General features: G+C 25.1%; 1 protein-coding gene across 1 annotated transcript in view; it reads left to right on the top strand.

Moving 5' to 3' along the window:
• The window catches only part of LOC107440480 (choline/ethanolamine kinase), a 44,524-nt gene extending 27,705 nt beyond the window's left edge, over nucleotides 1-16,819 (top strand). The window contains exons 3-10 of the mRNA XM_071177534.1: nucleotides 4,814-5,036; nucleotides 6,490-6,623; nucleotides 10,176-10,289; nucleotides 11,514-11,572; nucleotides 11,646-11,730; nucleotides 12,698-12,806; nucleotides 14,196-14,384; nucleotides 16,289-16,819. Coding sequence (XP_071033635.1) covers nucleotides 4,814-5,036; nucleotides 6,490-6,623; nucleotides 10,176-10,289; nucleotides 11,514-11,572; nucleotides 11,646-11,730; nucleotides 12,698-12,806; nucleotides 14,196-14,384; nucleotides 16,289-16,384 — 1,009 coding nt within the window. The 3' untranslated portion in view covers nucleotides 16,385-16,819. The remainder of the gene's footprint in view (nucleotides 1-4,813; nucleotides 5,037-6,489; nucleotides 6,624-10,175; nucleotides 10,290-11,513; nucleotides 11,573-11,645; nucleotides 11,731-12,697; nucleotides 12,807-14,195; nucleotides 14,385-16,288) is intronic.
• Nucleotides 16,820-20,350: the final 3,531 nt, after the last annotated feature.

Raw genomic sequence — 20,350 nt, 5'->3', positions numbered from 1 at the left:
GTGTGTATCAGAAATTTTCTCGAAGAAATTCTCCGATTTAACTTTTTGAAACCACTCATTTTGGATGAAAATATTTACACACACATTTGTAAATTTTAAATTTAATATGTAAATATCTATTCTGTGGTGGTTTCAGCAGACAAACCTCAATTTTGTTACTGAACATTTTGTGTGCTACTATGTAAGTTTTAATACCAACCTTTTTAAAGTTTTATATCTGAACAATTAGATATCTGTTGCACATTAATTGTTTAATACATAAGTGCACATTAAAGTTATTAAAGCCTGAATTTTTAATATGTATTTAATATTTATAAAAATATTATTAATAACAATTAAATATTTTTAAAAATCTACTTCTTATTTTAATTTGTACAACTTGGTAAAAGTCTGACAGTAATATTGAATGTTCTTTCAAACATAAAAGAGTCCTACACAAAATTTTGATAAAGTTGGTGCCCGCCATTTGATTTGTGTTTTTAATTGTGGCCCCCGGCCTCATGTAAGTTGGAAAGCCCTGATCTAGATGGTTACGGCCATCCCCACGGAAGAGGATCAAAATTGCGATGACTTGTCTTCGGATCATCCGCAAGGATGCTTCCCCGACCGTCTCCAATAGCCCATTGTGCAGCTCTAGTTTGATGTAAATAAATTACAACTACCACTATTTATAGTGTTTTATTTATTAGCATTAATAGCCTTTATTGAATTTAAAGTTGGAATGCATTTTGCATAATTTTTTCTTTCTGTTTAGTTACTTACGAGTACATACTTCAAATATGGATTTTTCCATCTTTCTCTTTAAGTACAATTTAAAATGCGTCAAATTAAATTTTTAATAAAACCAGGCATTTCTTGTGTTCTGAATTATATATTTTATTTTTCAGTTTATTTTTAGAATTATTTCTGTTATCAACGTAAACAAATTATTATTATAGTACAATACGTTTTTAATAATTCTTATATTTTCAAAATGTAATACTTATATAAAAGAGCATAATTCAAAAATATTAAAAAATTTGCAAGATTCATTTAAAATTTTATCAATGTAGGGGAGAGTCGGGTAGCCCCGCCCAGCGGGTACCCCCGCCCACTGTCAATTTCATATGTATAGAATATTTTTTCAAGTCAATGGGCCATCGGACATTAATTGTTACATTAAAAAAAGATTGCTTTCAAAGTTTCAAGTATTTATGCAGCTGGTAACATGGTAAACAATAGTTTTGAAGATATGTTGAATNTATATTATTTTATTTAATGCTGTTAATAATGTAATAAGCTAATTAATATGTTTATAACTTCATTGTGTTAAAAAATTAACAAAAGTATTCTATTCATTATTTATCATTAAATCATTAATTAAATGTATATGTTTTACTACTAATGACATTAAATACTGCTGAAGTATGGGATTTTTTATATATGGGAAAACAAAGGTGAATTCATTCTCACATAACTAATAAAAAATTTTAATATTAAATTTTTATTTGCTTGTTAAGTTGAAATGTAAAGCAAAGCATATTAAAAAAAACCCAANTTTTTTTTTTTTTTTTTTTTTTATCCTGTTAGCAAAATTTATGGTAGAAAAGTAGATATTTTGTTATTGTCTATTGATAATATTATTTAGTAGTTGAAAAATGTTTCATGATTATGCCTTCTAATAGCTGAAACACTTTTAATTTATTGTCTAAGCTATTGTTTAACCTCATGTTTTAAATTTAAAAAAAAATCTGGTTTAAAAAAAACGAGTTTTTTCTTTTCTTTCCATTCTGGTATAGTTAATTGTAAAATGGTTAAAAAGTTTAGATACAGATTTAAATTTGTTTTCATAAATTTTGCGTAAATAGGTTATATCATAGCATTTTTTTTTCTATTTTTTTAAGCATTTTTTTTTTAATTTTTTTAAATAATAATTCAAAATCATGAACGTAATAATAACAAGGAATACTAAGAAGGGATGATAAAAAATATTGCCTTCAAATGAAGGGTAGAGAAATATTTTACTGGTCAGAAGTATCTTTATAACTTTTACTAGTTTTATGCTGATGAAAAATCAAAGATATCAGGATCTTTATGCGAGGAAATTATGTCCATAGCATCTGTCCAATAAGAATGCTCGGTCAACGTTTTTATCTGACTTTTATTTTTTTGAACTAAACTTAAAACACTTGATACATGAGCTTCTTTTTTGAAAAATTTTACGTTAGATTGAGATTCATTGCATCATATTATTAAGTGGTGATTTTAATGCCCTTTCATAGATTGTGCCCGTGAAATGATAAAGCCCTGCGTAATTGAAATAAACTGTCTGCTAATACTGAAATCTGGTAGACATTGAAACACAAGAACAACACTCACATTTTTTTTTTAGAATGTACAGTCAATCCCCCTTAAAGGAATACCATTGGCTCGAGTTAACACTATTCAATTAAGAGGGTTATTTAATTAAAAGGGAAATGTATTATTCAATTTTAAATGCAATTAATTTTGAATTTAAAATGCAAAAATTTTACGAAATTTTACTTTTTAATAGTATCTAGTGTAGTGTTTTGCTTTACATATAAACTCAATTTTATGATGAATAAACAATTATAGTTTAAACTGTGTGTTTTAGTATTATAAAATATAAATGTTATTTAAAATTATATAAAAATAAATCTATGCTAATGAAAAAAATAATGCAAGTACTATAATATTATTTTGTTCCTTTCGAAAAAAATCTGTATTTGAAGACTTTTTATACCTGTTCGATTCCTCAATTTATCAATGCTCGATTTTCCCTTTACTTTTTTTCTGAGACTTTCATGATTTGCGTATTCCTTTCAAATACTTACAGTCTTTTTAATTTATTTTTTATTTATTTATTTATTTATTTTTATCCATGAAAGTTGAGAAATTCTAAATTAATTTGCTATTTCAGTTTGTGATTTTTGAAATTTATTTCTTCTTCGATTCTTTCAAATCATTCCTTTTCATGCTCATCTTGCATTTACTGGAGTAAGCAATAATTATTCTACTTTAGAGAAAGACACACTGTACACTAGTGTGTTAGATTTTTGAAACTTTTTCTTATCAAATCTAATAGGACGCCCAGGAGGGGACCATAAGTCTTCACTGTGAAACAAATCACTCTGTCCCTTTTTACATTCTAACTGATGTGTGAGTGAAGTAAGCAAAGAGGAGTAAAACCCCTTCATTCACTGCAATGTATTAGGGTTGTAACGGATATTCGGCCACTATTCGGTATTCGGCCTATTCGGCCCTTTTGCCGAATATTCGGCCTAGGCGAATACTGAAGTTATTCGGCCGATTAATGAAGTATATGCTATTAGTAATTATGCTGCTATTATTAATTATTTAGATTTGTGAAAGCCTTATTGTTGGCATCAAGATATTTAAAATATTACAAAAAATACATCAAGTTGTTAAATTTTTTTTGAAATATAGAAAGTTCAAAAAAGCAAATTTGTTAATATTTATTTCATTTTTAATTTAAAATTTGAAAATTATTTAATTACAAAATTAAAATTTCAAAAGTGAAACTTTTTAAAAAGTTCTTAATTTTCTGAGTTTTAATAATTTTCTGACAAAAAAGAAAGTTAAGAATACATTTAACAGTGGTAAGTAATGAATTCTTATCTTAAATAAAATAGCATATAAATTACAAGTATAACTATAGCTAAAATATGCTATTATTAATTATTTTGATTTATAAAAGCCATATTGCCTTGTTATTGGCATCAAGATATTTAAATTATTACAAAAAATAAATCAAGTTGTTAAAACTTTTTTAAATATACAAGGATTAAAAAAGCAATTTTGTTAATATTTTTTTCATTTTTAATTTAAAATTTGAAAATTACTTTAATTACAATCAAAAGAGAAATATTTAAAAAGTAAGTATTCGGCCTAAAATTTGACCAAATATTCGGCTATTCGGCCCCATCATTATCCGTTACATCACTACAATGTATAACTGCCAGCAAGATTTGATTAATTCTTAAATTATGCTCCTAACATCTGTTCAGAGCAACAAATGAACAGGAAGTCCCTGTTGAAGTGACCCCCTATTGTATTCTTACCTTCTTAACTGAAAATTTCATTCTAGCTAGTGAAACAGTTATTAAAAATAAACAGATTTTTTCATTTCAGTACTTCTTTTTGCAATTAAGCGAGGACTGGAAACAACAAATATCAATTTAAAGGAGGAAATTTAATATTAGTTTCATATAAAATTATTTGGTTCCATTAAATTTTATTCCTATAACCGGATTATCCGATATGCAATTAAGTGGGGACGACTGTATTATAATATAGGTTAATACTAACAACAATCAATTTTTAACATTGTAAAAAAATTAATATATGTATTGAAAGTAATAATTTTACTATTTAATATGAAAGTGTTGTTCCCTGTTATTCAATGAATCTTGAAAAAAAAAAAAAAAACGTTCTTTATCAAGTTTCAAATATCTTTTTATTTTTTCTGAACTACTGAAGTAACATTATGTTTTATCTCAATTTCATTGTATGAAATTGATATCTAATCATTATCTTTTTCTCCTGACTGTAATAAGTTTTTAGTTTTACTTTTAAATATCAATTTATCATAATTAAAATAATTTCAAAATTAATATTTCTGGTAAAGGATCTTCAGAGTAATCAATTATTTCTTATGAAGCCCGAGTATGATTGTGCTTGCTTTCAAGGATGTTAATTTTTTTTTTATGTCTTTCTAACTCTTGGCATATTTATTCTTAAAACTTTTGTGCTTTATCATATCTTTTTTATTGACTTTCAAATATTTTTTTAGTGGTGGCATGAGCAATTTTTTGTATTACTGCTCTCTACCAGAAACACACACTCCCCTTGTTGGTGAACCACAGCAAGTTCTCATGCGGATGTATGGACAAATACATGAAGGTATTGAAGCTAAAGTTACAGAGAGTGTCATCTTTATGATGTTGTCTGAAAGAAAACTTGGACCAAAACTGTATGGCATATTCCCTGGTGGACGCTTAGAAGAATACATTCCCGTAAGTACATTTAAGTAAATAAATGAAGAAGAAAAAATATGATGATTACGTTGGCATAATTAGCTGTTCTTTTCTTTACTAAGCCTTAAATCAAAAACTAGAAAATTAGGAATTTATTCAAAGATTTTAGCACCATTGTTAATGACATTTTTAATAATATAATCATCTAAGTAGATTAGTGGAGATATAATTGGTTGAAAGAAGAGCAACGAATGAAAAAAAATAAATAAATAAAAAATAAAAAACAATGAATAAATTGAATTAAAGTTTTCCCAGAAGAGAAACTGTAAAATGAAAATGTATAAACATTTTTACTTTATTGTATTTACTTATTTAATACAGTAAAGTTAAACTAGCTTACTGATGGAGATGATTATTTAATCCTCTGGCACTTTAGCAATCATGCAAATTTAATAACATATATATTTCTCACCTAGGCGTAGATTCCCTCTGTAAAAACTGTTTAAAGAAAACTTGTTTGATAAATGAAGGTGCATGTATTCTATTTCTACATTATTTTTTTATTGGTTTAACCCATTTTCAGCCAAACGTGCATAAATGCACAATTTCAATAAATACTTTTTTTTATTAACACTGTGACGAATATTTTTCACAAATTTTATTTTTCTACTTTTTTTCAAGGGTACTGAAGACATCTGTAAAATATTAGTATTTCAATTAGTGTAAAAACTTACTGTTGAAATTTTTTTAAACTACACTAGTTTTTTGACTTTGAACTGTTTTTGGAAAATTTGACTTCTTGAATTCCATTTGAGATTAATCATATGTTTTTATGATAAATTAAACTTTCAAATTCTGTAAATGAAATAAAAATAAAACGAATTTCATAAAAAAACTAGCAATATTTTGCTTTATGATTATAAATGTTCCCGTCTATAACATGTATTCTTGTATTCAAAATTATGATATTAATGCCTTTTGAAAATTCAGAAGATAATCCACTAGTGATGAAAATTATTTAGCTAATTTTATTCAAAATGTTTACATTTTTAATTTTACTTAAGATAGTTGTATTTCTGTTCAAGTGTAGATCACCTGCATAATCTGCAGTTGTGGAAAGACTACGAATAGATTTAAATGAAAGCAATTAATTTGCAGTTTTAAGAGTTTCGTTAGAAAATAACGTTCTATCAATAAATTACCTTTTCACTTCAACTAATGTTAATGAATTTAATACTTCATTTCATTACAACATTATTTGACGTCTTATTGTATGTTCTTTTTTTTTTAATAAAATAGTATTTGAATAATATTGGTTATTAAATATTTGATTGAATTTAATTGCTAAATATATCAATGAATATTTTCTTTTTCTAGTTATTTTTGTTTATATTTTTCAATTCAAATATTGTAATACTCAGTCTTATTTTTTTATTCTTTTTATTTTATGTGTATCTCACAATTTATTCTAATGATATTATTTCCATTCAAGGCTCGAGCAATGACATGTGATGAATTGAAAAGTCCTGAAATGTCTGCCACAATTGCCAGAAAGTTAGCAAAAGTACATACACTAAATGTACCTATAAATAAAGAGCCTACATGGCTTTTTGACAAAATGAAAAAGTAAGTTTTGTGTTGCAAATTATTTTAGATTCATAAATATCTTATAATTTAATTCTGTTAATTTAATTCTGTTTCTCATCATCTGGATCATGTTAATCTTTGGCATGCCCATCAATTTTTTCCTTCTAGTGTCCAATCTAATATCCAATGCCTTTGTAATTAATAAACTCTAGGAATTTCTTCTGTGTATTCTTATTATGTGGTCACTAAGATCCAATCTTCTCATCTTTATCTCTTTGTCAACAGATACTATTTTTGCTTATGCTAGAGCATTTAATTTGTAATAATGTTTTGCCCAAAAATTATCATGATTATTTATTTATTCATTTAATTTTTTAACCTGTGTCAATGTAAGCGTATGTTTTTCCAAAATAACTGATTTCCTTAATGATTTGTAAAGATTTTACCTTTCCTATTTTGACCATGTATGTCTGTTCCACTTGTACCACCTTGTTAAGGTTGCTCCAAAATAAAATTCATCAACATTTTCTATGGATTTGTTTTTAAGATACGTCTCAGAATATTTTTTTCTTCCGTAGAATCTATGTTTATTTACATAGTATCTATGTTTTAGTTTTATTGATTTGCAATCTCATTAATTCAGTATTATTGGCATGACAAGCAGATCACTCAAACGGGCTGTTAAAATTTGTCAAAGATTCAACAGAAATTCAAAATAAGAAATATGAAAAACTAACTATTAGCTTAGGAATTCTCTTCTTATGAAAGATTATTTGTTTATTATTTTTGTGTATTCTTTCTATTTTTATCATTTTATACTTCTGACATTAATTACTATTTGTATAAAGATATTATTGGTAAGTATGTGCATGTTTTTGCTTTTATACATATATACTGTGCATTCAATTTCAAGTCATTGATTTAGGAAACGCAATGTATTAAACAATTAGGAACTAGTACATTAAATTAAATTTTAGCAAGCATACAATAATTAAATATTAGATAAGGTATAGAATAAGAATCAGTATAACATTAAAAAAAAAGGGGGGATATATTTTGTTTTGTTAGCAATTATGCTGGTGCATCATATACTTTACAGTAAAATAAATACACTTGATGTGAATACCAACTTCAAGAGGCTCAAAATATTAAAAATAAATTATTTGATCAACATTGATTTTTATCTATTTAAATTATGTTAAATTGATTTGCTTATAATTACCATAAGTCTTTCCATATTATAGTTAAGAAAGGAATAACTGCAATATATCAAAATTGAATGAAATAAAAATTTCTATGATTGAATTATTATTTATCTCTTTTTTTTCCTACATGATTCATTTATGAATTGCGTTATTTGTATGAATGTCTTTTATTTATTCTAGACATGTCTTGCTTGTTGGAGCTGTAAGATTTCCAAAAGTTTGATATAGCTTTTTTTTAGTTAAAAACTTATCAACAACAATTTTTTGCTAAATGTTAAGAATATTGGTAGGTTAACCAGCTCCATTTATATTATTCCTATTATAACTGTAATTTATTTTCTTTGAGTAAATTTTTCTATTTTGAATAATTATTTTGTTATAGAAAATGTCTGTTAATTGTAATCAATAGAAACTGTATGGTACCGTAAAAATGTACAATTATTTATTTCCATTTAAACTTTCTATTTTTTTAGAATTCTTTATTAAACCAAATATTTTCTTATATGAAACATTTATATGTAAGTTAAAAACTTAAGTGTTTTTTTAAATCATTGGTTAATTAATGTAAGTGATTAGCTCAAGCTGATATTAATGTAATATTTATGCAAACAAATTTTAAAATAAAATATATATTTGATAAATTTACAAAAAAATGCACTTTTAAAGTATTTGATGATGTTGTGTATATGCTATATAACTGCTAATTGCAGATAAGATGTCTGACTGCATGTCCAGATTCTTGCCATCTTAAATTATTTCCATGATGACATCACAGACAAGAAACTTCTTAAGTGAAAACCTTCAAAGCAGCTGGTTATAATTTTAATATTTTTTTTTATAAATTAAAGCATAAAATGAATTTTCCCTAATTAATTTTTTATGCATCTAATATTGGACTTTTGGATTTTTTTACAATTGTACTGACTAACTTACTGATTATACCTAGAAGCTTCTTAAATTTTATAATTTGAACAGCAATTGTGGTACTTTTTGCTCATTTTCACATTAAAAATTTCCAAGAATAGTTTTTGAAGTAATACTAAATAAGAAATAATTTTGTTTAGTGCATTTTTTATCTGATAATTCAATAATTCAAAATTTTTATTTAATTACATACTTAATACAAAAATACATTAAGTTCACAATGTTAATTCGAAAAATATTTTTATAAAAAGCATTTATTTAAATTTGTGTTCCTGTAAAATTTAATTGCAAAAAAAGGTTGAAACTTAATATCTGTTTTAACTTACAGATTTTTAATTTTGATTCATTAATTTGGTATCATTAGAGATAAAATATTAATTGTAGTAGCTTTTGAAAAAGTAAAAATAATTTTGTTTAATGTTTTATTTTATTAATAGATCCACAGAATTTTTCTAAAAAATAAAAATGAAATATTTAATTTTTAAACAATGTAATGGAATTCTTAACTAATTGCAGAAATTGATTAAAAATTCTATAATAAGATTTAAAAAAAGGATTGATTAGTCTGGTAATATAAGTAAAGGAGTAATGTGGCTATGCATAATGACGGAAAAAATTACTAAGCAATTAAATTTAAATTAGTAATTATTTTTTTGTCATTTGCAATATCATTTTTATTTTATTTTCAGTACACAATTTTGAGTAATTCTGACTGCTACATTAGCTTGAGTTGTTGACAAAAATTTTTGTGGTAGTAAAATATAATTAGTATTCAGGTACTGTATGCAGGTAAGAAAACAAGTTTTCTGCACAGTAATTTAATTTTATGTTTTTTTTTAATTGCATTGATATCACTGTTAGATGAATTATTATGATTTTTTAGTTGAATGTTTTTGAAAGTTTGCGTGTTGCTATCCGATTTTCAAAGATTCAAAATATTGATTCTGTTTGCATTTCTTACAAATGTAAATAAAGCATCTGAAAGAAACAAAGCTAAGTATGAAGATATATATATTTTGTGTAAATTTGTGTCTTTGTTTATTTTAATCCTGCAAAGATCGGATTTTCTCTGGGGGGCTCAGCCTGTTTTTCTCAGTCTGATTTGCTTAATATATTTTCTAAACTGGTTACATAAAAAATAAGTTTTGTTCATCATTTTGTGTATGAATTTATACCTTAGTTTATTTCCAAGTTTTGTATTTATTATTATTGGCTATGACCTGATGACCTCTTCTGGGTTATAAAACATGTGTTTTCAGGTTATTTTAAATTTTGTTAGTTTGAATACTTTTTAAAACTGTTTTAAACTAACTAAAAGAAATGTTCTTTAATATTTATAATGTTTGTTACTTTCAATGAATTTGAAATAGATACTCATTATTTTATGAAAATGTGTACACTTTTTACCATGAAAATAATTTAGTGTACAATATGTTTCATTCTTGGTTCATATTTCTTATAGCTGGATACAGTTTGTAAAGCATGAAATTAGGTTAGATGATTTGAATGAAGAACAAAAGAATTGTGCTATGAAGTTATTGGCTGTAGACTGGGAAAAAGAATTTAATTGGCTAAAGTATGAATTTTTTATGTAAATTTCTTTTTAATATTATATTCTGTTTGTTATTAGTGAATTCATTGTTGACCCCTTACTTGCCGAGTAAAATTTACATGATTCACTCCCCAGTGCCACCATTTTTCACTCAAGTGTGCTTTGTTACGCGGTGTTTTGGTGGGGGGGAAAGATGCACGCTTTGCAATTTAAAAACAGTTTACTTTCATGAGAGAAGAAAAAGGAAAAAACGAAAATACAAAACTTAAGTTAAAGAATAAAAATACTATCTAAAAGGTGTTGAAACTTAGCTGATGTATGATAAATCCTGAAATATGGTTGGACACATAAACCAACATCACATTCATTGCACTGATAGCGGGATTCTCGACGAATATACACGGGAAACGAAAGCGAAAGAAGAATAAACCTGACCTTACTCAAATAGAAACACACAAGCAATAAATATTATGATATAACTTTTCCAACACATCCCTTTATCATTCCCCCTTTCCCTCCTCTGAAATTGGTAATACATACATTCGTTGCAAACACTTCCATTGGTGAAAACTTTCAAGGTCATTTTACTGCATGCTCAAGTCGGGGGGTGTAGCTCTATTTATAGCAGCACAATGCAACGCATTGTACTTCAGGAAAGCGTATATATACGCCTGCGGCAGTTAGCGCATCGTCTGGCCGAGACGTATGTATACGCCAGCGGCAGTTAAGGGGTTAATACAATTTCTTTTTACCTTCAGTTAATAATTAACCAATTAGTTGCAGACTTAAATATTAATAAGTTTTTTTTTATTACGGGGGTTTTCATGTAAGTTTTTTAGGCAAGTTATTTTTTCTTTCTTTATAACAAACTGCTTACGTTATAAGAGCTTATTTTATCTGTGTAATAATATTTTTTAAAATTATACATTTTAAGCATTAAGTATAATTTGTATGTTTAGTTTCATTAAGTGTAAAATTTTTCTTTCTTATAAGTTTACAATAACCAATTTAGTTAAAAATATGTGAAATAGCAAAATAAGAGTGCTTCCTTTGAAAAAAGAATAATAGGTTGAGGTAGAAGGATTTTAAAGTAGTAATTTAAAATATTAATTTTTAAATGAGATTCCTCTATTAGTATAAATGTTTTAGTTGACTATGAGCTAGAGGATAATATATAATATAAAAATTTAAGTTACTCTTTCATAAGCTGATTAATTAATTTATTTAACTGGACAACTTTTGTTCTAGGCCAGTTCTGATGGGAGCTAAATCCCCCGTTCTGTTTTGTCACAATNATATATATACTTGTCAATATTAAACTTTTTTTCTGTTTTAAAATATTTACTTATTCTTAGTAATTAAAATGCCTTTCCCACTTAGGTAACATTCTAGTTCCTGAGACAAATTCAGCTAATGAAGATAAAATTGTGTTTATCGATTTTGAATATTGTAGCTATAACTTCAGGTATGTTATCAACTATACAAGTTGTTTGGGTTTTTAATTTTCAAAATCAAAATTTGCTAATTCTAACTTACCTATTAAGCTTTTTTTAAAGTTTTTTTAATATTTTTTTTATAAAAATAAACTAACATCCTTTTCCTACCATTTTTGTACAATTTTTAGGTACCTTTTATTATTTGTTTAGTCTTTTGACATCTTGTATTTTTTTTCTTTTGTAATAATATTTTCATGCCTAGAAATGAAAGTAAAAATAAATCCTTTTCTTTTTTTTAAATGTCATGCCATGTTATAAAAAGCTTGAATTAAATAACTTTGTTAGAAAACAAAAAATAATTTAAAGAAATTTCAGTATTTTCTACATTTTTTTACATGATTGTAACTTTGATTCAATAATTTCAAAAATTACTTACTTAAAAGTAAAAAAAATAATCTAGAACTGATACTTACATTTTAAGCAATAAATTTTTTTTTATAGCTTTAACTGTTGCACTGATTTGTATTGTAATACAAAATAAAAATATATATTGAATAATAAAAATTTCTGTTTTAGATTGAAATAATCCATGTTAGTGTTTCTAAAGCAAAATCTTATGTGAATTTTTTAATGTACGTAATTATATTTTTGTCTACATAGAAAACTGACCTTATAGAAATTCTAATTTTTAGCTGCAACAAAGTGATTAATTACATTTTCTATAATGTTGAGATTAAAAAAATGAAAGAGATGAGGACAAAATGAAAAGCTTTAAAAAATTAAAACATTACTCGTGTCACTTAAATATTAACAGGGAAAATTTAAAAAAAAAAAAGTTTATGCTTGACATATATTTAATAACATTTTTCTGGCTGATCATGTTATTGGCAATTGTTAGCAATTGTCATAATTTTATTTCCCTCTTGATTGAAATATGTTTTGTATTTGTTTATCAGCAAGCTTTTATTGAAAAAGAGTTTTTTATTTATTTTTTAGGGCATTTGATATAGCTAATCATTTCTGTGAGTGGATCTGTGATTATTCATCTTTAGAGTATCCTCATTTCACTGTTAAATCAGAGGAATATCCAACAATTAGTCAGCAAGTGAGTAATATGTTATTAGACATTGAAAATTACTTATTTTGTACCCTGTTAATCGTCTGAATAAATTTTGTCGAAATAGATTTTTGTTTTGTTAATGTTTTATTTTTATTACCTTTTGAGCTGTTTATATGATTATTTATTTTATAATTTATACATATATGTAGAGATAACACTAATAAGATGGCCAAAACAATTTTTATCTCTTGCTTATTGTTTTTCCAATTATTTTATTTCAGTCCTTTATTTATTAAAATGATTATTTTACTTACTTATTTTATAATTGTTTGAAAAGCTGATGCAAGTTTTTATAAAATAGTTCTTATTCATATTGTTTGTAATTACAAAGTTATAAGTTTAAATAATTTGAGAGCTATTAAAGTAAAATATTTCAACACTTTAAGGATGAAAATTTGTGAAAAACTCTTGAATAGGTACCAGATTCTTCAAGACTGTACACAATTGTCGTCATCAAACTTAAAATCTGTAACAACTTAAGTAATTATTCGAAAAATTTGGAATTGTCTATTTTAAAAACTGTGTCCTCTGCTAAACTGATCAAATAATAGATGCTAGACATCTTAGAGCATGTCCAGTAGTTACCAGAGTTCTCTACGATAGATATTGCAGGATTAGAGAGTGGCTATTAGCCCTCTTGTTTGCCGATTTTTAACTTTATATTTTGCTTACGTTTTTTCACCTGCTTTTTTGCTTCTCCTTAATTAGTTTGTGTAGAATTTTTTTTTTTTTACTCTGATAAATGATCTCGTGTCAAATGTTACAATTAAAAATACATAAATAAATAAACTGAGAAAAATATTTAAATTCTTACATGTATAATCTGTTAAGTACAATACTCTTACAATATAATGTATGTGAGCTGTGGCTGAGGGGATAGAGCGTTCGCCTCGAATAAGCTGATACTAATTCTGCTCCCCGCTCATTCTGACCACAGTGTTGACGTAAAATATCCTCAGTGATAAACAGATCATGGGTTAGAGTCCCCTTGCTCTCAGGCTAACCATTAGAGGTTTTCAGGGTTTTCCTCTTAATGTGAAGCAAATGCGGATTAATTCCATCAAAATGTCCTTCGCAAGGGCTAGTTTATCCAAATGTTTGATCCAGAATTTCTCTTTTCTTCTGAGTTTGGTTTAAAATTACAAGACTACAGAGTTGAATTTAAAGTCTTAAACTCAGAATTGAGTTCGCTGTTCAATTTATATTATTAAGTAAAATAAAGTATAAGGTACTTAATAACAGCTTAATAATAATGTACCGAATAATAAGCTAAATAATAACATACTGAATATTACTAATGATAATGAAACTCAAAGTAACAAAATATTTCCAGGTAATTTTTGTGAAATATTAATTAAAATCTTATTCTTTCAGTTGAATTTTATTCGCTCATATTTGAAAAATTTTGAAAGCAGCTGTGCAGACACAGAAATATCAGATGAAGTCAATAATGAAGAACATGTGCTACATGAAGTTTCAATATTTGTGCTGGCTTCTCATTTTTTGTGGACTTTATGGGCTATGGTGAATGCTCAGAATTCACAAATTCAGTTTGGCTATTGGGTAAGAAGAATTAAACTTTTTTTCTGTAAAATGGTATAATAAAATAGATTCTTTCTAGTAAAGGGACTATTCCTTCTAGTAAAGCGCCACTTGGCGAGTAGAAATAAGGTGGCCACTAAAAAAATTATTTCATTTGCCATCACCTCTTTTTGTCATTTGCTACCCCATCCTCTCCACTTCTTAGTTCCTGAAACTGCACCTGCTTATTTTATTGCACATAAAAGTGTTTATTTTTTAGTTAAATATTTGACAAGTTGTATTGTAATAAATTTCCTGTAAAGAATCTTTAAATAGGCTAAATTTAAACACAATAAAATTCTATCCTAATTTTTTTAAATCTATTTAAATGAAAGATTTTTATTTCTCCATGATTGTCTGATGGGATAATCTTTAATGACTTTTCTGCCCCTTTTTATAAACAGTTTGTTTCAATATATATTCAGATGTGGCTAAGTTGTTTTTATTGAGGATGTAATATAAAATTGATTAATAACATCAAATATTTTTAATTGGTGAAAACTCCACAGATTTAGTTTTTAACATTCGAAAGTACAGAGCTGAATAAAAATATTGATAATTATAGAGAATTATGTTTCATTCATTAAAGATGTCTTAATTCTTACTTTAATTTTAAGTCTGATTTTATTTTGTTTGACTGTTTCAAATGACAATTTGCCTTGGAATTTGCACATCTTAAATGCTTTTATTTTTCTTATTCAACTGTATTATATTTTATAAGCTTCTTACAAAGTTTCTGTGAATAGATTTAAAATTTATAACTGGTATTTTATTCTAGAATGTCAGATATTTGTTTATACCTATTAAGAATTGAAAAAAATAATTTAATATGAATTTTGGAAATGCTTTTAACTGTTAAGTTTATAAGTAACTTTTGAATAAAAGAGCAAAAGCTATTTTTTTTTTATAGCAGAAGAGTTCTCCTAGACTTTGTATATTTTAAAAAATTTCTTCAAATTGCTTAGTTTCTGAAAAATTACTTATCTTAAGATAAGGTTTAGTCAGATAATTGCTTGATTGGAAATCTAAATAAGTAATTCTATTNGACCACTTTGGTGACCTCTGGTTTAGTCAGATAATTGCTTGATTGGAAATCTAAATAAGTAATTCTATTAAGTAATGAAATGAATTTTATAGAAAAAAGTTATTAACTTTTTTCATAAAATTTTATTATTTTAATTTTTTTAAAAAAAAACTTTCTGTTTTTAAATAAATTCAATTATAAATTTTTACTTTCAAAAATTTTTTTTAGTTACATTTTATTAAAAAATAATTCACAACTATTTGAATTTAATATCTGTTTGCTATTTATAACTATGAACTGAAGACTATAATAAACATAAAAATTATAATTTATGTTCAAGTTTATCCATCTCAATCAAATATTGCAGCTAATTTAAATAGTATATTTTTGTGTTTTATTTTCTTTCCTGATTATAAAAACTCGCTATATATTTAATGTTATATTATTAGTATATTAGTTTGCATAATCTCATTCAGAAACATTTATGACCTTACTCTTTTATTTAATGATTATTATTTCAAAGAATAAACAGATATTAAAAAATGTTTGACTTACATTTTTCCATAATTTTTTCTTCTTTTTTAATAATGATAGAAAAAATAGCTTTATTAGAAATATATGATTTAATTTTTATTTATATAATGAGTATAATTCTTTTTGTTAAAAAAATAGAAAAGCTTGTCCATTGAATTTATGTTCAGGTGTTTTACTGGGTAAGTAATACTAATTAAGTAAAATATACACTATTTTTAAAAGTAAGATTGTAAAACTTTAAATTTTTTGTATTATTTGTAAAAATTCATTAAAATGTTTTGAAATATTTTATTTTAACAAAACATTGATACTGAAACATTTCAATTAGGAATATGGAAAAGCAAGGTGGGATGCTTATGTTGAATACAAACAAAGGTTGTTGCAGCAAGACAGCTTGAAACTCTCTTCCAATGAAGAACGATGAATGCTCATGATTTTGCCATTTGCATTTTTTATGTGGAAACTTCAACTTTTCTCGTACTCATGAACGTGATAATTATTCCAGGAATTATTTATTGTAACTTATTGTAGTTCAGCTTTCGCTCTCTTGAAAGTGTGAAATATTTTTGAAGTCTTATTGTCAGTGTCTTTTTTTTTTTTGTCTTAAATGTTAATTTTGATACTCTTATTTATTTTATTTGCGACTTAAGTTCTCTTAAAGTAAATAAATTTCTTTAAATAAAATAGTGATTTTTTGTGGTTTTAGTTGGTTTAAATTGTCATTTTTATACTTATAAAACCTGATATTGGTACTTAAAAAAAATCTTACATTTTAAAATTATTGTGATACAAATTTTTCTTTAGAATTATTTTAGGTTTAAACTGCAGATTAAATTTTAGCATTTCAATACATACTTGAGGACTTGAAAAATAAATCTTACAAAATATTTTATTATTTTCGTAACAAATAGTAATTTAAAGTATAATATAAATATTTGACTTGATTAATTAAAATTCTAAATCCAGTTACAATGATGGCAATCTCTATGATTATTAAAAAGCTAAATCTTAATCATCAAAATACTTTACTATTTAATATAGATGCATATTTATTATGCTATTAAGCTTCTACAGGCATATTGGAAGAATTCATTTCGCTCAGGCGGTTTCCCTTTGTTGGTTGAGAAATACAACCAACACAGGGAAAAAGAAAGGATAGGAAATGAATTTTTTTTTTAAAAAAGGGTTGGAAGACCAGAGAATGGAAAATGAGAAAAAGTTTGCCCTAGTTAGACATAAAATCAGGCAAACTTTTTTTAAGTAGATAAAAATAGATTTTTTTTTCATTTACAGTATTGTCCTTGTGAAGAATAACTAAATTTTCTAAAAATTCATAATTACAATTAACAAATAGTTTATAGTTACTTTGTATAAGCTTCATTTATAGCTTATTTATTTAAAATATTTCTTCCTTAATCTGCAGTTTAATTCTGTACTGTTTGTAAAAAAAATTTCTTATGGAAATTCTTAATGGTTTTGGTCATTAAACCAATTTCTGTGACTTGACTTTTGTGCAATTTTATCTTAATGACCAATAAGTTTGTGATATTTTGAAATTTTACTAGAGATACTTACTACTGCTAGTTTCCATTTATTATCAAAATGTAAATGAAATTCTGTAATTTTTTTAAAAATTTGTTGAATATGAAAATGAGTTACATTTTAGTTAATTATATTATTGTTACACGATTCCATTATCACATATTATTTTGTTGTATTTTTTTTCTGAATTTTTTAAAATATCTTAAAAATAAACATTTTACTGTTAAAATTGTGATTTTTATAATCTGCATTATTATATTAGATTTTTAAAAATTAATCAAATTTTTTAATTTAGTTTAAATTACTAAAACTGGTTGCTTTACACATTTTAAATGTTTTTGAAAATTTTGATCTAATGATTGCAATGCTCACTTCTGAAATTTTAATTCGAAGTACAATAATGAAATAAATCACTTTTCATTAGTGTTATTTGTTTTGTATAGTAAATGGAAATTTAATTGTGGAAAATGTCTAGTAAAAGAAAATATAGATTTTTAGCTCTATATGAAGTAAGACTTATATGTACAAAAAGTGCTTTGCTTTGTAAGATTTAATTATTTTTTTTATTAAATGTTGTTTTCAATCATGTTGTATATGAGTGGCATGAAAAGATAGAAGGTATTCCAGATATGTTTAATGTAAAATAGAAACTTGATTTTTACATACATATGTATGTGTGAGCGAGCAATGATCTACCAATTACATATCACATAAAAGCTTTTTTGTGACGTAATTTACATATTTGTGTAAAACAGTGAAACTAGTCTTTATTGGTATAGTTCCAATTTACATTCTGATATTGACTAAAGTCAAAACGTCATTTACTAAACAAAAAATATTTATTTTTTAAAAAATGTGCCAATCTTGCTATTGTTCTTGAAAACATGGATCTAGTGCCTTTTTATTTTACTCCTGTTAATTCATGTAATATATAATAAGTTTCTCTATAAGTTCCATGAAGTTTAGAAACAAATTTTATTAATTATTAGATGAAAAAAAAATGCATTTGATAAGCTGCATTTACAAATATTTTATGTGGTTTGTGTTACTCTGGGAAATTCATGTTTGTAAATTGATTATTGCACATGTTGGTGTTAGTTTTCTTGGTTTTAGTTTGCACAAGACGCTTTGTTTTTTAAAAAATTTTTATATATTAGCGTAAGCCTTACCATGTAATCTAAAATGTTTTTTTTTCTATGCTTGAAAATTTTATTTTATTGAAACTATCAAAAACAATATTTGGTTGAATTGTTAGTAAATTTTTTAATTACCTAATTTCTTCTTTTAATTTCAATATTGATTGCTAAGTTAGCTTGGATATTATATTTACGTTTACTAATAAATTTTTATAGCCATAATAATTTGTCTTTAAATTTATAATGATTTCAGTGTACAAGTTTTATTGATCTATATCATAAATTTGCAAGATTTAGATTTTCAAAGTTAGAAAAAAAAATTTAAAATATTTGAATAGTTACTTATGTGCAGCTATAGGTTTTAAGACTGTCTTCGCATGCTTTTAATTATCTCATTTTTTTGCTGGAATAACAAGTTCTGAAACAACAAAAACAAGATTGTTTTTTGTTCTTTTCCTTCAAAAAAAAAAAAATGAACTTAACAATATGAAACTTTTTTTAAAATAACTTTTTTCTTGAGAAAAAATGTATCCATTCTTATTATGATACAAAAATTTAACAAGTGACACTTTTTATGTTTTTGCAATATCTTCTCTATACCCCAAAAGGATTATTTCTTGCGTTTATTAGTATTGCAGAGTTTTATTAGTGAGTAGTATCAATTTATTCAAAATATTGTTATGCTGTGTAAACATTAAAAGCAATACAACTTAATTTAGTTCACTTTAAATAAATTTAAACAAGTCACAGTTATAATTTTTTATGTATATATTGTATCTTCTATTTCGTAGTTTCTTCTGTTCATTGACCCAACAAAATATTTTATTTTTTCCAACTTTAAATCAACATTTTTAACACCTTTCATGATTAGCAAGGCAAAGTAAACAATTCTATAATTCTGATGATTCATTTACTACATGATTAACAATTTAGACTATGCAATTAATTCTTGTGAAAGTTTATTTTAGACATCATATTGATACAAACAGTTTATGTCTGAATTTTTTATAAGTTTTCTTTTAGGATTTCTTTATTATGAAATAACAATCTTTCCAATAATAAACCATTTAAAAATAGACTGTCATTTTTCAACCCATTAACTTAAAATTCTACCGTGAAGTTGTTCGATTTTCAGCATTAGAAACTAGTGACTTCAATATTTGTAAACGAGAAAGTTATGTATAAGGGAAATCGTCACTTTCTATTTTGTCGATTGCTAGTTGCTAAAAAGAGTTGAAAATATTTTTTGAATAGCATTAATTATCTATATTAAGAGATCATTACGAATAGCTATTAAATGTTTGATGTTACTTTTTAAATTGGTTAAACTTCTATTCACTTAATATTTAATTTTACTTGATGCACCTGATTATGATTGAGAGTAAAAGTAATGTCTTCAGATTTTTCATGATGATTATAAATAATTGAAATTATTTGCAATTCAATTGGTGTGTGTGCTTAGCAGCATTTCAATAAATTTGTGGAAAAAGAAACTATTTTAAAATTGTAAAAAAGAAAAAAAAACTAAAATTTGAAAGTGAAAGAATGTCATTATTTTTATCATGAACTTTATTTTTGATAAACTGTATGTTGTTCTTTTCATTTTTGGTCAACTTTGTATTAGCTGTGAAAAGTTGAGTATGTGTAAAATAATGACATAGTGTGGGGGTAAGACAATTTAATCCTGCATTTTATATCTGGTTCATTTAATA

Source organism: Parasteatoda tepidariorum, chromosome 2, assembly GCF_043381705.1.
Source record: "Parasteatoda tepidariorum isolate YZ-2023 chromosome 2, CAS_Ptep_4.0, whole genome shotgun sequence".
In the NCBI taxonomy this organism is placed as follows: domain Eukaryota; kingdom Metazoa; phylum Arthropoda; class Arachnida; order Araneae; family Theridiidae; genus Parasteatoda; species Parasteatoda tepidariorum.
This window is presented reverse-complemented; position numbering and strand designations above follow the sequence as displayed.